This window comes from Spinacia oleracea, chromosome 3 (genome assembly GCF_020520425.1).
Source record: "Spinacia oleracea cultivar Varoflay chromosome 3, BTI_SOV_V1, whole genome shotgun sequence".
Lineage (NCBI taxonomy): Eukaryota > Viridiplantae > Streptophyta > Magnoliopsida > Caryophyllales > Amaranthaceae > Spinacia > Spinacia oleracea.
In genome coordinates this window covers 39,993,350-40,015,534 of record NC_079489.1, presented here as the reverse complement: position 1 = coordinate 40,015,534, position 22,185 = coordinate 39,993,350, and the positions used below count along the sequence as shown (strand labels likewise).

Sequence of the window (22,185 nt, the reverse complement as noted above, 5' to 3'; positions counted from 1 at the left end):
TTTTTACATTTCAAATTCTAGATTTCAATTCGACATATTCAAATTAATTCCATGTTTCCAAACACTGCCTAATGTAATTGGAAAGAAAAAGTGGAAAAGCATAACACTGAGGCTGTTGCAGACTATTGCTTACGATACCCACAAGTCCAAAACACCCTTAAATTTACCACACTAAAACTTATCAAAAAACTTTAATACTTAACCCCAAATATGTAAACAGCAACCTTATTTATTTTTGTTGCAAGGGAAGAATTTCCCAGCAGCAAATGTATTAGCCTCACATTGAGACACAAGTTTTCACATTCTACACTACATCTGCCAAAGAAAAGCGCCAACGTTCCAACGGTTAAAGTAAATGTACACGAGAATGATGTAAGGGGTCAAAATTGCTGATTTCAACATGGTTGAAACTTCTACTCTGGGTTAAACTTCTAGTCTGATCACAATCAAGACCCATCCAGCCTCGATGATCTTTACGAAAGATTGGGGAGGGGAGTGCTGAACCGGCAGGATTTCAACCTCGATGGAGGCTTTTCCCCAGAAATAACCAAATTATCGCCGGACCACAAACTGGTAATTGCAACCAAATTATAGAACATTGCTTAGTTAATCTTCAGAGGTCTTGAAATTGGTACAAGCTAGATGAGTTATGAGTTATGAATGTGATGAATTTTAATTTAATTCATAGCCAATCTATCACACAAAGATTGATATGCTGCAGTACAAAGCTTGAACTTCTCCTCTGCAGCAGCCTGTCATTCATTTGCAGGGAAAATTATTAGACAAGTCAGTTCCTTGCACTGTTTTTGCTACATAAACACAGATTGAAGAGACTAGGAAGAATGTTCATACTTTAGAGGATCCCAGGTGACGGTCGGGATGCCATTTTAAGGCACAAGATCGGTACCTGGAACTGAAATATCAGATACAACTGCAATGCCACAATTAATTAAATAAAAGAAGCAAGTCCAAAGTAACTCACGCATTTTTCACATCATCAAGTTTTAGGGGACCAGAAGCACTCAACCCAAGAGCTATCCTCTCTGAAGCTAGAACTGATTTATTCGTGTCATCATCTGAAATGTACTCATATTCTTCTTCATCTTTAATCCGCTGTCTCCGTTTCCAAGAGGTTTTGTAACTATTAGAATATTGTGATGAGTTCTTCCTATTAGGATAATCTTCATTTACAAATGACCAGAAGAAAAACCGATCACCAAATGCTGATCGAAAGATGCTCTCAACGTCATCATCATCTTCAACAAAACTGTGTCCTCCTGAACAGTGAACACAAATCAAAGAATCATACAGGTCGTCTTTTTTCAGTTTTGAAGCAAATAGGAAAGACTTAGTTCAGCACTTTCATGTCTCTTAAGACATTGACAATTGACACCTTAAAGAACGGAACCACTAAAACAGGTTGCACATATTAAACCTCAAAGTCATTATTAACATGCAAGGCTTATACTATAAAGTCCTGTTGTACATTCCTCATTTCATCAGCAGTTGGCTTGATTCTTCAAAGAGGGTGAGCATATGCCTCGACGATTTTAACATTTTACAAGGCACCCATATTTCATGATTTATATTGGCTTATATAATTTCTTGGCCACAGGATTAAACATGGAAATCATTTCCATGCTATCGCTTAGTCTCCTACTATATACAAGCATCTCAGTTCTGATTCTCTTTGCTCCGATTGAGTCCGATCCTATTAGATATGCGATTAGTAAAGCATAGCAAAAGCCAAAATAATATCATCAAATATGCGTGCCTTGTTAAACATGAACACAATGTCATATGATGCCAGACCAACCTTTTTGAATAGGTTTCCAATCTAATCAGTTGCAAATAGGACAGCTAGGAAAATAAAACATTCTTTGGCCGCAAAGTAGAGAATAAATGCCTAAATGCTTAAGTAAAATGATAGAGAAACGGGACAACCAAAAAGGATGATGACTGCAGAAATTTTGCTGGGAAAAGGCACGTGTGAACATAGACAACTAACATTTGCAAGCTAAAAATCCAATCTATCCTTACTTCTTCCTTCCTTTTGACGTCCCTGAGTATAAGATGAATACCTTCCTGATCCATTATGAGGTTTCCTGAACCAGGAAGGACCCTTACTAGATGGCTGGTCATCTTGGTCAAAATCAGATTGCCAGCCCTGTAAAGTGTAAACAACCAAAATTGAAATATTAATCAGGAGATTACAATAACCAGTCCTAGCAGACAGCACAAATCTAGCTGATAGTTAGTAGCAAAGCAATACACACATAAATTGCAAAGTGAACCACAATTAAAACCAGTATTTTCGGTCCTTATAATCAAAGCAAAGAAGCAAGAGAAACTCGGCATCATACCCTCCTCACCCTCACCTCCCAAAAAAGAAACATTAATCTGATTAGAATTCAGAAGTACAACAAAATGTTCCAAATAGAACTTAAAATGAGGGAGTGATGACCATAAAACTATAAGAACTCATAACATTCTTATCTTTAATTCCAGAAGTAAAAATTAAACAATATAGAAGATTAAATGACTGCTAGCTTTTCTAGGACAAGGAGATTCTGCAATCTAGCCACCTCTGCAGAGATGAAATAATATTTAGACTTGTAATGTCTTCTCACCAGTCACAATTTCTGATTCTCAAAGATTGTTGTAAGTCCCTTTCATGTTACAAATACAAATAAACCTGAATTAGGTTAACTTGTATACCACCCCCCCTTCCCGTCCAACCAAACGGGGTAAAATGAAGTTTCAATAGACCATGTAACAAGTCAGATTAATTGCTGGATTCCACGTATTCATTATATGCAGGAAGGTCAGAGTCTATATTACCCAAACACATAAATAGCAGGCATAAATGTATATCTGAGTATCTAACATGCAACAAGTCAAAACTATATACATGGGAAGACTCTTCATAAAATTGAAGCGTCGGTGCAAGGGCACGGCTTGAAAACAAATTTGTGATTCTCAAAGACTGTTGTAACTACTTGCAATCCCTTTCATGTTACAAGTACAAATAAACCTGAATTAGGTTAACTTGTATTAAAGTTCTTGCTATAATTGTTTTCTTGAACACATTTATGAACACATATCACAAGACTCTCTTCAATTTTCCTATCGATTTACTTTCCTATACGGCTATACCAATATATGGTTCAATATAGCTGATGTGTTTAGGTGAAAATTGAAGTGTCAAGTAAGGATTCATACCCGTGTTGAAGAATGTATGACACAGGCACTTCAGTAGAAACATGAAGAGCTGAAGTAAGAGAACAATCCATTCCAATCTAACCGCTGAACGCATCAATCTCTATACGGATTATTCAGTAATTTCTTGTAGTGTAGACGGACCAACTTATTAGGGACTTTCTTAGGGGTAAAGAACATGCACAACCAGTGTAGTATGGAAGACCGTATCTCTTCCTAAGAAGTAAATGGTCTGACTCTCTTGAGTCTGAAAAATTGCAGAATATGAAATTACGCAAGGCATCCTATGGGTGTGACGGAACTAGATATGATATGATATATCTAGTGGAAAAAAAGATGGCTTATAGCCAACACCAAAATTTAAATTCAACAAATCAATAGTGTCCCAAGCACTCCTTTGTTTTATAGATAATATAACATGGACGATCAGCTACCAAACCTGCTTTTGGTGCCTCAATATCCTACACTGTTTTCGCAGTCATGGGGCTGAAGAATCTACAGCCCTGCTCTACAACCGTAGTTTGGCTGAGTTGGATTCCCAGCTCATACCAAAGACCAACGGATGGTCTAGAAGAATGTATAAAGACGTTTAATTTCTACCAGAGAAAGATGATATATATAACCCTTTCTACAAGATAAGGATGCTACCACAGGCCTGCATCTGCTCCTTAAATTCGGAAAGAAATAAAATTTGAGGGGTACCATTGCAAACATTTAGAAAATTTCTTAGTCAAAAAGGTTGCAAGTTAGAAACAGTTAACTCAAACAAAATTCCCAACGAATTCCATCCCAAAAAGTGACACTTCTATCTTTCAAACCCTAACATTCGCATTCTCAACATTTATCACTCTGTTCTTGCTATAAAAAGGCACTTATCACCAAAGAATAAGAGGAGAAAAATCCTCCTGTTCGAATAAAGAAGCACCATTTAAAATTATAACTCCCAACTACGCATTCAATCGACTGCACAAGCAAAACTACAGTCTAAAGATGTGACATGAGCATCAGCCAAAAACACATTACTATTCACAAACAGGCAAGCAAATAAAATCAAAACTCAATCTCTTCCTAAATATTTTTGAGTTGCTAAATATAAAAGCATCATCGACTCTCACCTCAAACAGGTGTTCAACATAGGCATTCGCATTCCGCATTAGATTTTGCTTGAAATGATTCCTTCTATGACCTGACCTTCTATAATTACTGCTATTAGTATTATTGTATCTCTGCATTTCAACAAATAAAACCATCATATATCATTCTAATTTTACTATCAAGGAGCAAGAAAGGAAAATGTTTCCAGATTCTTAACCTAAATCATAAATATGTTTCAACAAGCCTTATTCATTCAGCAACATAAGTTCGTGGATACCAGCTAAACTAGTTGATAAACTAAGACCCGGAGTGAATGAGTGAATCTCGTCTACATCATTGCCCGACTCTCTAGTCTACTCTCTACTCTCTATACACCATAAGAATCTTAAATGCCTCCATCATAAAATTCAATTACCCCATAAATCAAATTAGCTCAACCAAATCAAATTCAGGCCAAATTTTGCATAGTATTGCTTAAACCATCATCACCCTACAACATATAACTAGATTTAACTCATAGAAATCTAGGAATTTCTCAGGAATCAAAGAAAACCCCAATTGAAACAACAGTTTTCAAAGGATAAAAATGATATAATACTCAAATTTGCAATTCAATTCAAAACGTAGAAATTACTCTTCAGCTCGTTAATACACATTATTATTTATTTAATCAAATTCAATGAAAACCCAATTGAAAGTAAAGATTTGTATTTAAAAAAAGGTGGGGAGGGAGGCTTACAGCAGTCCAGGGATTGCGGCGGCCTCGCTCCAAAACTGTGGTGGAATGGAAAAACGCAGACTTGATATGAAAGAAGCTCGATTGTGGGTTTTTAAGGGCTGATTTGATTGAGGCATTCATCTTGCTCAAAAATTTTGGAGAGAGAAAATTTTGAGAGTTTGTTTGGATAATTAAGGTGGGTTTATTGAGGATGATGAATCCATAAGCTTGCTGGAATCAAATTAAATTTTCAGGATGAGAAACAGAGGAGAAAGTTGAGGGTTTGTGACTTGTGAGAACCGGGTGTGTGCAACATTGTTGAGGCGGAGACAACGGTAGTTCTTTGGGTCTTTTGGAGTAGGAATTTTTATTTTATTTTATCTTTTAAGCCTAGCATAACCGGTTCGCCGGAACTTATTTTCGACTATATCTAGTTACGATCAGTATCGCACACCTTGGTTATGGTGACTGGATCTCTCAACAAAAGTTTCTACATACGACGAATCTCCAACCAGAGACCTCCTTTAAGCGGCATCAAACTGTTTACTATTTGAGCCAACTCTATGTTGCTTTTTGTAATAAGAATTGATTGTTATATTGACTGTGATTGATCGGTGAACTCGGCTCCAAGTCACTTTCCATGAAAACATGACCATGACTAGCTTTTAGTATTTTACCCTGCGGGATGGGTGGTTGCGTGGCTTTTTACAGAGTAATTAGTTATCAAAATCGAGGATTGTAACTTGAGCATTATGAATATGAGGCGACGTAGTCATAGCATTGTTGTACATTAAAAAAAACATCATACACTCCTTTCGTCCAAATAATTATAGTCATGTCTTCCTAATCGGATGTCCCAAATTTATTTATTTTTTTAATAAGGTGAGATGATGTGTCATATCGGGTCAGAATCTCGTCTTCAAAGTGACACTAGTGGGATTGAACCCAACATTTTGGTTAGAAGGTGAAATCTTTTTCATAAGGCCAAGACTTTGCTTGGTGGCGTTCCAAAATTATAGTTTTGTTTATATTTTTTGTCATTTAATTCTCCAATTTCTCATGTACTATACCCCTCTGTTTCTTATTATTTCTCTTATTTTCCTATTACAGAATCCCACAAAAATGTTTTTTGTTTCACTTTTTTCTATTTTAATCCATAAAGTATTTCCCACATTACCCTCATTCTTTGAACCAAATACCTAAATTATCCTAAGTTTTACAGAAATTTGTGCCAAAAAACAATAAAAAGCAAAAACATAATTAAGTTTTTGGGTTGTCATAATTGTCGCTTTCCTCACCCCAAAAACCTCGGATTTTGTCTCTTCTCAAAGCTGGAACGTCTCTCTCCTCCTTCATCTTTCTGGTATTTCCTCGTTAATCTCTCTTTTTTTTCTTTTCTCTTCAGATCTCACTATTTCTCTCTCCTCCTTCATCTCTCATCTCTATCTTTGTAATACCCCGAGATTTTTAAACTTGATTTATTAAAATTTAAAATTATTTATTAGCTTGATTTCGTTTTAAATAATTACGAATAATCGAATTTCGTTATTTTAAACGTTTTTACGATTTATTTAAACGATAAATTTATAAACGAAAATTTATTTATTTTTCGTTAACGATATTTTATAAAGAAGTAATTTAGTTAAACATTTCCATTTTTTAAAATTGTTAAATTTGTGAAATTAAGAAAATGCCCTTAAAAGAGCAAATTACATTTCTCTTATTCTCCTTGCTCTCCACGTACAAGGAAGAAGGAAGCCATTCCTTCCTTCCTCTCCTTCCCTCAATTCAGTCTTGATTCATTGCCTTGTTTCCTAATGATTTCAGCTTCTCTTTCACTTTACTTGACTATACAAATCAGTCTTAATTCCAATTGAATTTCAACATCAAAAATCAAAGAAATCAAAACCAATTTTTACTCCCCTTTTGTTCTTGCTTTGTGCGAACCACCACCACCATCAGTGGCTGCTGCCACTGAAACCACCACCAATCAACACCTCCTCCACCACCCCAACGCCATGCCCCACCACCATCCACCATCACCACCAACGGCGCAACCCTAATGCGCCACCCAGCCAGTCGTCACCGCCCTTCTTCCCCCCACCCCCAAAAAAAAACTGAACAACAAACGGATTTTTCATGAAATGACCCCGAGGTTTGCGTTAATGCACCAAATACCCCTAATGTTTCCCGAATGCACCAAATACCCCTGATGTATGCAATAATATCACAAAATACCCTTATTGACCATTTTCCGTCCATTCCGTTAAGTCTCCGTTAGCGTGAATTTACTTGTTTGCCCTTACTCAACCAATTTCTCTACTTACCCTAATATTAACACTTAATTATATTAATTAAACCCAAAAAAAAAAACACTATTATTAATTATTTTATAAAAACATAAAACTTTGTTTGGGCTTTCTTGCACTTGCTCTTCTTCTTCTTCTTCTTCACTTCATGTTCTTCACCTCACGCCATCAATCATCATCAGAAGCATCATCATCATCAATCATCATCTTTTTTTTTCTTCTTCTTCCACCATCATCATTTCTACAATATTTCTCTTTTCTCAAACCCAGATTATTTCAAACCAATTTATTGAAACCCATATTATTTTCTCAAACCCAGATTTATCCCCATCTTTCAACAATGATATCATGGATTATTTTCAGCATGAGCTATCCTTGGTTTAGCCACCAAAGTAATGTGAGACCCTAATGTCAACCCACAGAGCAGCACCATTACCTTCTTACCTTTCTCAAACTGAGCACCGGAGAGCGAAATCGATTTCGGACACGACATTTCAGTCCGATTCTCGGCAACCTTTTCAACATCGATTCTAATCTTCCTTGATTTCAGATCATCCCAAAGCTTCTCCCCTAACTCAAATTATTGCAAGAAAACCTAGATTGTTGCAATCCCCAAGCAAATTGAAAATCCAGATAAATCACAAAGCAAAAACCATCAAAATAAATCATCAAAGTTGGATCTGGAGTACTAATTCTCAAACTCTTATTCGTTATCAACCGCCGCAGCTGCCGACGATGTCATTTCTTTGTCGGTTGAATTATCCAGCGCCGACAAATTCTTACGGCGATTTCTTAGCCGAGAACTTTTCTACAGATTAATTGGTGTTTTCTACGATTTTTGTGGATGATAGTTCTGGATCTTGTTGCGAATGCTTTTAGTAATATAATCGTTGATTTTTCGGGATGTAAAAGTCAATTTTCTGGGTTTAAGAAAGAAAAGAAGAAGGGAAGAGGAATGGTTCCTCGGTGGTTGTGGGTGGAGATGGAATTCACGGGTTTGGAAGAAGCAGTAGGAAAGAGAAAGGAGCAGATATGATGGAATTTGGAGGAGAGAGAAATCGAATGATGTTGGTGGTGGAGGATTGAGATGGTAGAGGAGCCATAGAAGAAGAAGAAAATGAAAGAAATGGAGACTGCCATGGAGAGAGATGAACAAAGAAAATAAAAAATAAAGAAAATAAATTAAAAAAGAAAATAATAGGAAAATAATAATAATCAGAGGCTTTATTAATGGAGACTTAACGGAATGGACGGTAAATGGTCAATAAGGGTATTTTGTGATATTATTGCATACGTCAGGGGTATTTGGTGCATTCGGGAAACATTAGGGGTATTTGGTGCATTAACGCAAACCTCGGGGTCATTTCATGAAAAATCCGAACAACAAAACCCCCACAAAATTCACATGTTTTCACCTAAGTTGCGCTCCATTCTCCCTCTCTCTCGTCGTTCTGCCACCACAAACCACCCATCAGCACCGTCGCCTTCACCGGCGAAGTCTTGCGACACCGGGCCACCGAGCCCGCCACCCTTGTCTCCCTTCCTCTCCTCCTCTTCGTGCCCTGCTTCCTCGTGCCCTCCTCCCCTACTTCCCCTGTTCCTTCGTGTTCTGTTTTCCCCCAAAGGAAACGAGTTCCCGTAATTGGAACTTTATTTTTGTTGCTCAAATTAAGCACAGTCCCCTTGGCCCAAAATCTCAAAGGGAGTTTTATTATTTTGCCCATTTGTTACCATTCTTAAGGTTTTATGAAAACAAATGGTTACTTAAATATTTTCATAAAATCAATTCTTAATAATGATTCAAAAAGGTATCTTTTGACAGAATTTTTAGAAATGAATAATATTTCATTAATTATGAAATTAAAAATATATATTTATTATTTTGAAATTATTGATTTTTAATTACTTATTATTTTATTACTAATTCAACAATTTATTAATTTGAAAGAAATCGAACTCGGAGCTCGGGAAGAACGGTCCATCAACCAGGAAGTATAAAACTACGGTTGAGGTAACATCTATTGCTAACACCCACAATCCCCTTATTAAATGTGTTTTATGAGATTATGAAATATGTTTATAATGATATGCTTCTTATTGGACTGTAGGATATAAAATGTATTTATAAAGTGTGTTTTATGCATGATGATATTCAAATGTGTTTATGAATGATTGTATAAGAATGATGCTTATGAGTTATGAATAAAATACGAAACATGATAAATAAAGTGTAACAGGTTCTGGTAGTTGTGGGGTTACTATTTCTAGGTCGTGCACGTACAGTCGTACCGCGGGACACCCAACAAGGGAGAGTACTCCTTGAGGGTTACCGCAAGCTAAAAGACAAAGTATTTAGGTACGAGCGTATGTCCAACAAGGGAGAGTACTCCTTGAGGACTATCGCAAGGTGGGAGACGTCCCGCAAGGCTAACTTGTCAGTTATCAAGTAAAATGAATGATTTATGAAAGATAATGGGAACTATTAAAGTTTCAAAATATAAATGATGTTTTATTGCAATGAGTTTATTAAAGCATTTTACTATATTCTATTCTCCCTGATTGCAAATTAAATAAAATGAATTGAAATGAGTTTACGTTGTTAGGGTAGTATGTTACTGGGTCTCGGCTCACGATGTGGCTTTTGTTTTAGGTACGAAAAAGATCATGGGATGCCTTAGAGTGAGGATGCAACCATCAAATTCACAATCGATGTTTAGTAAAGATAACTATGTCTCACTAGTAATAATGGATGTATTAATTAAACTCTAAGTTTAATTTCAAGTATTGAGTTAGATTTTAATATTAATGTTTAGTCAATGTTAGAAATATTTATTAAGGTTTATTTAGTTTACAATATAAATATTGAAGAATTAGTTGAAGTGAAGAATAGTTATTGTTACTCAATAATATTTAGTAAATTAAAAAGGTTATGCCGCCTTGTATTTCCCGCGAGGGAGATACGTGTTAGGGGGGAAAATACCCTCCTGGTGACGTGTCTCAAGTGTGCCACCACGAAGTATACATGGCAGCCAGCAGGGCATGAATTGTGACTGGACAACTTGACCTCAACGGTTGGGTATGACGACAACGATTACAAACGGGTGATTAAATGTGTAAAGGAGCGCAACATAAACCGGCTTAATTATGATCAATTATGTACATTAATTACGTACGTTCCACCTTTGTACAAGGCCTATAAAAAGGCCTAAATGTCTCTCTTGTAAATATAAGTTCACTAGCTAATAATATACACTCTTTATTCTCTTACGAATTACTCTCAGTATCTCTCATTATCTAGCTGAATCGATTGTTAGCACCCTCCTAAAGACAAGTTCGACTCTAAGTAGAATTAGTCCAAAACAATTTGGCGCCCGACCATCCTCTTCATGTACCGTTTGGCGAACCCGGAGGCCCAATCCTCGAGCAGATCCGGGAATTCGAACCCCTGGCAAGCCAACCCCGCCCAAATCCGGTTGGCTACCTCCTCCTCCAAACCAAGCACTTTCCATAGGCGCCTCGACGACCGTCACGGCTTCGACGGCCGCCCAAGCCATCTTGTCTCAGGTCGGCGTATCCCAAGTAGCGACGTCTGTTCCCATATCGGCACCCGTCTTCCACCTGGTGTCTCACCCACTACCACCTCCAACGGTAGCCATGACGACATCAGTTCCTGCCCCAGCACCACCGCAAAGGCCGGCACCACCTCCAGCGACCCAAGCACCCTAGAATCAATTACTGGCTTATCAGGTCGTCCAACCCGTTGACAATCTCGCCACCTCGGCACCAGGAGCACCTCCTCGGGTTATGGCAACCCCCTTGGCCAGTCAGGCACCGCAAGCAGCTTTCCCACACACGCCACTCCGCCCGATTCCACGAGAAACTATTTTATTCATAACACTCCTACCAGGTCAGTTGTTCCAGTTAGCCACGGCTTTGTAACTCATTTTCCTTATGTGACAGGTACAAATGTTGCCCAGGGGAAAACTCCCATCATGCAACAGGTAGTGCCGCAGTTCACCCCCAATCAGCCTCAGAACGTGTACCCACAAAACACCTATTATCAACACCTTCAAGCTAGCCTTCCCGAAACATTTAGCCCCCTCGTCCCGGTGCTTAACATCATCTGCGAGAATACCAACTACCAGCTCCAGCAAATCATAACCATGATAAATTAAATCCCCAGAGTACCCACACCCATCAAAGAAGCCAGCCTAGACAGTTATGCCGACTCACCATATGTCGATGCCATCGACGCAATCGACATCTCAAAACGGTTCAGTCCACCCAATATGCCCATGTACGATGGAACCTCCGACCCCAGAGAACATATATTAACCTATAAACAACGCATGATGACAATCCCAGTCCCCAAGAATATGAGGGAGGCCAGTCTGTGCAAAGGTTTCGGCTCAACATTAGTTGGACCTGCCTTAAAGTGGCTGACCAGCCTGCCGAATGGATGCATCCCTTCCATTGCACATCTCGACAACATGTTCAATCAGCGGTTCGCCAATAGCAGGGGGCTAGACAAGCAGACAAGCGATCTATACCGTGTAGTCTAGCGACCTGACGAACCCCTGAAGGATTACATAACCCGATTCATTAGAGAGAAAGTGACGGTTCCAGAATGTGACGTCCTAACCGCAATCGAAGGATTCAGGCAAGGGCTGTATGGAGAAACAGACTTATGGAGAGATCTCATCAAATACCCTTGCAAGACGTTTGAATATGCACAAGACAAAGCAATGGCCCAAGTCAAGCTCGAGGAAACCCTCTATTCCAGGAAAGGAGCTAACGACTACAAAAAGACAGATAGACGGTTGATCTACCCCAAGAGAAGAGATGATCGTCCTGCCCCTTACTCTCGACCACAACAAGTGGCAGTGGTGGAAGAAGATGATGACACAGATTGGAAAAAAAGTCCCGACTTACCTCCCAGAATTAATGAATATTCTTTTTGTGTTGACACTATAGGTATGATGAACCACTTGTCAAAGATGCGGAAGCAGTACAATGGCCGCCAAAGTCCAGCAATCTCGACTCGAAGAAAGATCCTTCAAAATGGTGTGATTTTCATGCCGACATTGGCCACACAACCAACGATTGTGTGGCGTTGAGAAGAGAAGTCGCCTATCTATGGACACCTCAAAGACGTCATGTCCGACAAAGCTCGAGGCGTCATCAACAAAGACATCTCTAATTTTCCTTCTTGACCTCCCCCACCTCCTCCTCATACTAAAACTGTCAATTTTATTGCTAGAGGTTCGGACATTTGTGGTTTAACTTATTCTGCAGCAAAGAGGCATGCTCGGGAGAATGAGATCGATAGACCAACAAGGGCGGTCGCCGCAAAGTACATGACCCCTATATCCTTTGATGAATCTGATGCATGGGACATCTCCAACAAGCACCATGACGGTCTTGTAATATCTATTCCCGTCGGGAATTGCATGTATGATCAGACGGGTCCTTGTCGATAACGGCAGCTCCACCAACTTTATGATGCTTGATGCCCTCAAAGAGATGGGGCTGAATCCAGACACCGACGTCGTCAAAAAATCCAGGGTTCTGATAGGATTCAGTGGCGAAGCAAAAACCACTTTCGGAGAAGTCACACTACCCGTCTATGCCCAAGGAGTCAACCAACAGGTAAAATTTTATGTTTGTTGCTGTAATAAAAAATTGATGTACTTACACTTGGTAATTTGATCGATTTCATTCATGCATAATTTCTAGGGAAATGATTAAATTTGCAACCCACTTTCATTAAGATCGATATCTCATCAATACATTTTTGATGTATCCCTATTGTACCTTTAATGTATATGCATTTTGTGTATTGTATTTTTGATGAAGAAGATGAAAATGGAGGAGAGATAAAGATGAAGGAAATGTGTCCTTCACCCAAGGTGCATTAGTCTAATACCAAGGTTCAGATTAATTACGAACAATTAATTCAATGAGATCAAGTGATCAGAACAGCTAGCTGGGGCAATGCTTTCGATCAGTGAGTTCTAATCTACATTAGGCTCACAACTTACTCTTGACTGAACCCATAAGGTCACACCATTGGCATGTAACAGATCATCGGATTTAATGAATCGGAAGTTCATTTAATAAGCTTTTCGAGAATTAGTTCGGAAAAACATTAATATACGATAGGACGTCGGATCGGAATCGTATATCGTATCGCGAATATTCGTAAGCTAGGTGAAACGAATAATCGTATCGTACGATGGTGATTCGTCAAGTACTATACGATAAATAATAGCCGTAAGGCGTTGGTCGCGCATACGAGCAAGACGAGGTTGTCGGCCCATCAAGCCAAGCGCGCAAGCGCGCAAGGCCCAACAAGCCAGCAGCTCGCCAGCAGCGAGAGCAAGCCCACAAGCAACGGATGGGCGCGCGCTGTTGTGGGCTTGTAAGTGTGTAGCTGGCCGGTTGAGGCCTTGTGCCTTGGCCGGTCATGTTATAACCTTAGGGTTATAAAGCACCACCTCTCATTATGTTTTTCCAACACAACACAATTCTAACTCTATGTGAGTTCAGTAAAAGCTAATTAAAGAGAAACCCTAATTCTCTCTTTGCCTCCGTTCATACTATTCTTCCCTAAAAGCTAAAAACTCTTGAGTGACGTCTAAGCTACGAATCTCAAGACGGATCTGAACGTGCCGGTGAACCAAGTAGTGGAACGACATTTGGAGTTCTTTGTTCGTGTTCGTGATTCGTTGAACTAGGGAAAACACGCTTCAAATGTAAGTTTGCTTAATCTGTACTTTATACATGCTTCCTAGCTTTGGGGATTATTTCGTTGCATTAATATGTATTTAACTGTATTCCCCTTCAGTGGTATCATGAGAAACATGTATTTAAGTACTTTTTAGCATGTTAATATTTTTTTTGGTGCTGTCGAATTTTTCTGAATTTTTTCATGAATTTACGAAATATTTCTGGATTATTGGATAGATCGTAGAATATGTTCTGAATTCGAAAATTGTCGGAAATTGGATTTTTCTGACCCTGATCTAATTTAGAATGTTAATATAAATTTACATAAGATCAACTCATGGGAACAGAATCGAAAAAACAGACCCCAAAGTTTGAGTTTTTGGGCGTTTTTGTTAATTAATAAATTAAATTAACAATTTTGGAAAGTTTTTCAATTAATTGCACGACCTTAACTATTTAGAATTGATTGAAATTTTTCCCTACTGTTCTTGGGTATATTTTAAAATCATGGTAAAATTTTCGGCCATAAATGTTAAGTATAAACCCTAATTTTATTTTTCCCTAAATTGGTGATTTTTAGATCGTAAATTGATTTTTTAAATAATTTAGATCTCAAAAAAAAATTAGTTGGGAAAGGGAATATAATTTCATGGTAAGTGGCAGTTTTGAAAAATTATTGGATTAAAATTTTGACTAGATCCGTTAATTTTAATCAACACTTAAACCAAATTGATAAAAATCTGAAATTCAAATGTTTAGAACGATTTGAAATTTTGGATTGGATTATCAAATATGTTCAAATTTTTGTTGATATTGATCGTTTGTTAAATTTGAATGTTGTTAGCCAAGATTTAATAAATTTCTCAAATTTGGATTGTTGAAAAAATTAATTAAATCACCCACTTTGTTATTTTTCGAAAATCAAACGATTAATTTTGTTAATTTCAAGTAAAATAACTCATGCAAATAAAGTTCCGTGAAATTATAAAAAAAAAATATTTTTTTTGGTTAATTGGCTCGTATGGCACGAGCCAAAGGCGCGGGACATGGGTGTACGGTGCGTGTGGTTGGGCGTAGCCCATGCGCGCTGCCTCCCCGTTAGGGGTGAGCGGGACCGGGTACCCGGTCAAAAACTAAGGAACCGGTACCGGAACCAATTAGTACCGGTTCCTATTTTTTGGAACCAGTCCCGGAACCAGTCAAACCGGTTCCCAGAATTTCAGAACGAGTACCTGAACCGGTGGGAACCGGTTCCGGAACCGGGTACCCGGTTGAGTTTCACTTTTTTCATGTCCTGCTTTTAAAACTGGATTTATACCAGCTTTGCCATTCATCAATCCTATTTTCTTTAATACGACTCACATATTATAGGCATTAAGCACCAAATATAATCCAACATTACATTAAATAATACATAATATGGAGTAGCTCATAATATTTATAATCCAAATCTTTAAATAGCTAGAAATATAGAATAAGTGCTTAGAAATTCAACAAAACACACAATTTCAAAAGTTACATAACTTCAACTTCACTTAAATTACAAAACATTCAGGCTCAAATAACTGCAGCAACACTATAGCAACATTTCCATGTTCCAGCAACCTAAATAAACCAAGATAAACAACAAAAATTAGGAGATGTAAGTAGGAAAAATGCAGAGAAAAATCTAAATTAGTACAAGAAGTTACCTCAAGAAGGAATAAAGGATAGAAAGTAGAATTAATTGTTTCCAATAAATTCATTAACTTGTGCAATTCCAATATCGCTCAATTCTGAAAATTTGTAAAAACAAGATAAAAACAGTTCATGTTTCTTTTACTAAAGAGAAAGAAATATACTTAATGTAAAAGTGATTACCTTCTTCATATTTCTCAACATCTTCAAGAAATTTCTCAATATCAATGTATATATCAGATGCTCTTAACCAATCTTGGGCACAAATGAGAGCTTCTACAGTTTTGGTACCCAAACTGCTACGAAATTGATCAAGTACACGTCCCGATGTACTAAATGCAGACTCACTAGAAACGGTGGAAACCGGTATAGCTAAGATGTCTCTCGCTATTATTTCTAATACCTTGTATTTTTCACTTTGCATCTTCCACCATAGAAGAATATCAAACTTATCCCCCATCCCCCTTTTTCTCTCTAGCATCATCTAGATAAATCTCCAATTCACTTTTCTCAGTGACTCCAACAACATCCTGCTCATTAAATTCATCATAAATCCGTTTCATTTGTTCACTGCTCAATGCCTTATCATTTGTATTCCCATCAAAATCCATACTTGAACATCTAGGATCATTATCACTATTCTTTGAAGAGGAAGAAGAAACACCAGCATCATAAAACTCAAACAACCTTTGCAACACACCATACAAATGATCACACATAGCATCCACTTTAGCATAATCAAGAGGAAAAAGCTTTCTAAGTGAAAATTTCACAAACCTAAACTTGTAGCGAGGATCAAGAACAACCGCAACTAACATCATAACATTAGTTTTGCTAAGATCTCCATAATACTTATCAAATTTTTCTCTCATTTGATGACCCATATTACAAAGATCTACATTTCTTGAATTTTCCCATTCCACCAAAGAAGCAAGCACACTAAATATCTCATGAAAGTGCATATTAGCCGTCACATACAAGCTACCCGACATCCTTTTTGTGGCCTCATAAAAGTGTTTCAAACACAAAGACAACACTCTAGCATTGTCCCAATCTTCTTTTGTTGGAACTCCTTCCTTAAGTTCATTTGCAAAATCATTATCATCTTCTTTGTATATATTAAAAACCTTTTCAAATTTTAAGGCACTATCAAGCATGAGATATGTAGAGTTCCAATGTGTTGTTACATCAAGACAAACAGAGCGTTTACAAGATACTTTTACAAGCATGGAACAATGAACAAACAATTTAGCTCTAGAAGGAGAACTTCTCACGTACCTAGCAACACCACGAATTCTACTAATTGAATTCTTCACCTTATTCAAACCATCTCTTACAATCAAATTCAAAACATGGGCAGCACATCTCATATAAAAATATTCACCTCCTAAAACTAGTTTCTCACGAAAGCTTCCTTTCAAATACCCCACACAAACATCATTAGAACTTGCATTATCAACTGTTAAGCATGACAATTTATCTTCAATACCCCATTGGAGAATACAAGCTTCCACAACTTTCCCAATTTCTTTACCCTTATGACTATCCATTAATTGGAAATTCAAAATTCTCTTATGCAATTTCCAATTATCATCAATAAAGTGTGCAGTCAAACAAAGGTAATTAAAATTTTGAATTGATGTCCAACAATCAGTCGTGAGAGAAACTTTTGATTTTAAACCTTTTAGTACATTCTTCAATTTCTCCCTCTCACAAATAAACAAATTCTTAACATCTCTTGCAACAGTGAAACGGGAAGGAATGTGAAATTGTGGAACAGCTACGCTACAAAAGAGCCTAAATCCTTCACGCTCAACTATAGAGAAAGGTTGCTCATCAACAATAACCATATTTGCAAGAGCGAGTCTACATGAACTTTGATCAAATTCCCAGTTAGAGATTGTTGCACTTTCAGCATTAGAAGATTTAAAAACTGAAATAAGTTTCTGTTTTTTATCCACATTTGCAGGGTATTTTGAACATGAATTCAGATGCTTTTTTAATGATGAAGTGCCATTATTTGTACCTCCAGTTAAAAGCTTATTACAATACTTGCATCTAGCATTAATAATTTTACTAGTTACAGGATCTCTGATGTCCCAAAAATGGTTCCAATACTCCGACTTTCTCTTGTCACCAACCTTTGGTGGTTGCAAATTTGAATTTGGGGTCCCATCGACACCACTTTCGTAATCTACCGGTTGTTCTTCTGGTGAAGCTTTAGACATAATTAGCCACTGTCATGACAAAAATATTATCCATTAGCTTAAATAGTGCTAAAGTATATAATTTAACAAAGATAAAACGCAACCATGAAAAAACTAAATTGACTAACTAAACAAGTAAATAGAACAAACACTAATTTATAAACAAAAATAAAGATAAACGAATCACCCAAACAACATCAAAACTATAACAAAACGTAGATAACTATAACATCAGAATTATACATATCTCAAAAATAATAATTAAGAAACATGTGAGTAAAAATTAAAACAAGAAATACTTCGTATATAATAGATATACATACCTTTAAGTTGAACTATCAAAACTAGATTCGAAGTAGGACTAGTGGAGTACTAGATACTTAGATAGAATTAGATGCCATCAATTGACGATGGAGATTGGAGGTGAGAAACTAAGCTAGCAATTTAGATCAGGAAGGAAGAAAAGGGTTTTAGGGTTTGAGATAGAGGTGAGCAGAATGACTGCGGGAGTGTCTCAGGTAGAATATATGAATTAGATAAGAATATGGGTTGGGCTTTATCTTTAGTATCCTTAAAAATCTTAACCCAAAAGAGAACATTTATCAATCTTATCATATTATTTTTAAGTACCTGTATCCGTTTGGTACCGGGTACCCGGTATCGGACCCGGTCCCACCGGGTACCCGGACCCGGAACCAGTACCAACGGGTACCCACCGGGTACCGGGTCTAAAAATCTAGAACCAGAACCGGAATCAGTTATGACCAGTTCCTAAAATTAAGAAACATATGAGTAAAAATTAAAACAAGAAATACTTCGTATATAATAGATATACATACCTTTAAGTTGAACTATCAAAACTAGATTCGAAGTAGGACTAGTGGAGTACTAGATACTTAGATAGAATTAGATGTCATCAATTGACGATGGAGATTGGAGGTGAGAAACTAAGCTAGCAATTTAGATCAGGAAGGAAGAAAAGGGTTTTAGGGTTTGAGATAGAGGTGAGCAGAATGACTGCGGGAGTGTCTGAGGTAGAATATATGAATTAGATAAGAATATGGGTTGGGCTTTATCTTCTAGTATCCTTAAAAATCTTAACCCAAAAGAGAACATTTATCAATCTTATCATACTATTTTTAAGTACCTGTATCCGTTTGGTACCGGGTACCCGGTATCGGACCCGGACCCACCGGGTACCCGGACCCGGAACCAGTACCAACGGGTACCCACCGGGTACCGGGTCCAAAAAATCTAGAACCAGAACCGGAACCAGTTATGACCGGTTCCTAAATTTTGGAATCGGAACCGGTCCCACCGGGACTGGTTCCAGGTCCGGACCCGCCGGGTCCTTTGCGGTTCCGGGGCCGGGACCGGGTACCCAATGTTTCTGCTCACCCCTACTCCTCGTAGCTTGGCGCAGCAACGTAAGGCAGCCAGCAAGCGAGCTGGACGTGCCAGTGCGCACTGGCCGAAGCAGCGAACAAGGCAGCAGATGTGCCTTGGCTCAGCAACAAAGCGGCGAGAAAGCACACAACGCTGGCCTTGGCTTGCGAGCAACGACGAGCAAAGCAGCAACATGCCTTGGATTGCGGGTTGTGTGTTGTGCTTTGCGAGGCAGGGGCGATGCTCTTCGTGGCCTCGTATGGTACGCAATGCACTAGGCGATAGTGTTGCACAAATTGGCTATTTTGTTCGTTTGGGCTTTAAATTTAATTTTTGCATGAAATAACTAATGGTGGATTTTTTATTTATTTATTTATTTTATTTAACTTGGGTCGGGCTGTGAGTTTAATTAAATATTTAAATTAAATTATCCAAATTAAAATATTGGTTTAAGTGGGAGCCATTTAGTGAAATTAAATGAAATAATTAATTTAATTATTTTCGTTGTGCACCATTATTTTAATTAAATTAAATTTTATTAGAATAATTCTAAGGATTAATAATTATGAATTGATTAATCTTTTAGGACACGTTTTATGTGAACGTGATTTTTAAATAAATCATGTAAATACTTGCATATTTACTTGAGCCATTCGTTTTAGGACACGAACGGATGAATGCATAGAATATATATATTATGTATGGCAGGTATTCAAGGTTACTAGTATGGCCAATCTAGGATAGTTAAATACGGTCCGCGTACCATTTTATCTTTGAATGTAAAGTTTTAAATATGGTCTGCGAACCATTGAAATTTTGATGTAATCTATACTATATATTAAAAGGCGTTGCAAAAGAAGTTTACATGACACTTTGCTTATTAGTCATTCACTCTATGCGATTTTTACATACATGAAAAAAATGTGAACTATGGTTTGCATAAGGTTTGAACCCCTAACCTTGTGTTTAAATAATAAAGCATTTACCACTATGACATGACGTGTTTCATGTTATCATTGCGAAAATAAAATAAATAAATGAAAATGTTACTAATGTGGTAACCTGGGGCATCGCCCGGGCCCCAAAACTAGTTATTTAATTATTTCAAGTATTTCTAGTTTGGAACTTTAAGTTATCTTATTGAATGAAGTTCAAGATGATGCCAAACTAACAAGGTGAAGAAGATTGGATGTTTCAAGACAAACTTTTGGGCTATGCTAGTTCACCAAAATTAATTTATGCACTATATATATTGTGAATGAATGTATATTATGCATGAATGTTGTTTGTATGCTCGATTAGATTTAGTTCACTAAATAATCGAACCAACATATAAACAACTAGGTCCAAAGTAATATTGAGTTTAAAATTGCCTTCCAAATCAAGCACTTACAAAAACCTAGGGATCTAAGGTAGTAGGTTTCCGCCAAAGCGAGGTGCTATTTTAGTTGACTTAGATGGTAAGGTATCCCAAAGGAATACGTTGATTGTGGTTTTAACTCAAACACCAATGGCATATGTTGTGGCAAAGGAACAAATTATGGTATTAATTTATTAACCAAGAGTAATTTGGAGATTACTAGCAATAGGTTTTGCTTACCTAGAATCTTAAAAGACTTAAGACATGCCAAAGCTGCTTAAGGATTTAGGACTTTTAGGGTCTTGAAATCATTTCATTCATTTTGGACAATGTTTTGCTTTTGCATGAATGAAATGTTTAATAGCTTTAATGATTGCATGTTCGCAATTTTTAAAAAAACCAGAAGAATAAATGAAGGAAGAGTCCCCATTCATGGCTAATGGAGTGCTTTGACGAAGCTCACTGTGGTCGTCTAGAAGATTGAATAATAAAATACATGTGATTCTCCGTACCTAACATACTTAACCCAATCTAACAATTTTTGGCGATCATCAAATGTTGCATCCGTCATAAAAATATAAGAAAAATCAGGAAATTGTTGACCGTTTTCATTGAGAATAAAATGATAATCCTGCAATTTATTTTGACCAAAAAACAATATTGTAAACATATAAATCAATAATAATCCCATAAAAAAACATATCAATAATTAAATTAATACTCCCTTCGTCCCTTAATACTCGCACCGGTTTGACCGGTGCGGAGTTTAAGACACTTGAATTGACTTATTAATTTAATGGGTGTAAGTTGATAGTGGAGTATTTTTTTTTAATATAGTTAGTGGGAAATGTGTAAGGGGTGGGGGGTGGGGAGTGGTGAGTGGGGGTGTGAATTTTTATATGATTTTTTGTAGGGAGTAGGGGTGTAGGTGGGTTAGTAGGTAAGTGTGAGAAATAATATAATATTGGTAAAAAATTTCATTTATAAAAGCGGTGCAAGTATTAAGCGACGCTCAATAACATAACATGCATTCCGGATAGAATTTCCGGATAAAGAACATTGGTGCCGAAAAATCCAACCGGCGGTTGCATTAGATCTCCGGCACATAACTCCGGACTTTATGCTAATATAATGGGCAAGTTTACCGACAGTTTAGTAAGGGTGTCGGATACCTTTTCCGGCTGTCCAGTTAGAGTGTTGGATATCCTTTCCGGCGGTATAGTTAAAGTGCTGGATATCCTTTCTGGCGATACAGTTAGAGTGCCGGATATCCTTTCCGGCGGTACAGTTAGTGTGCCGGATATTCTTTCCTGCGGTACAGTTAAAGTGCCGGAATAATCTTCCGACGGTTCTGTTAATGTACCGGGTATTTTTTCCGATGTCCTTGTTTGGGTGTCGTGCAATTAAGGTGCCAGAAATCAGGTTCGTTCTAGTTTGTTCGTTCTACAATATGATTTGACGAAAATAAATCCGATTACGTACCGT

The 22,185-nt window shown here is 37.4% G+C and overlaps 1 protein-coding gene across 1 annotated transcript; it reads right to left on the bottom strand.

Moving 5' to 3' along the window:
- Positions 1-211: 211 nt before the first annotated feature.
- LOC110793335 (uncharacterized) lies at positions 212-5,378 on the bottom strand. Its single transcript, XM_021998201.2, has 6 exons — positions 5,054-5,378; positions 4,335-4,445; positions 2,041-2,167; positions 983-1,277; positions 853-907; positions 212-752 (listed from the first exon to the last, which is right to left on the bottom strand). The coding sequence occupies exons 1-6, from the start codon at positions 5,171-5,173 to the stop codon at positions 678-680; spliced, it is 783 nt and encodes a 260-aa protein (XP_021853893.1). The 5' UTR covers positions 5,174-5,378; the 3' UTR covers positions 212-677.
- Positions 5,379-22,185: the final 16,807 nt, after the last annotated feature.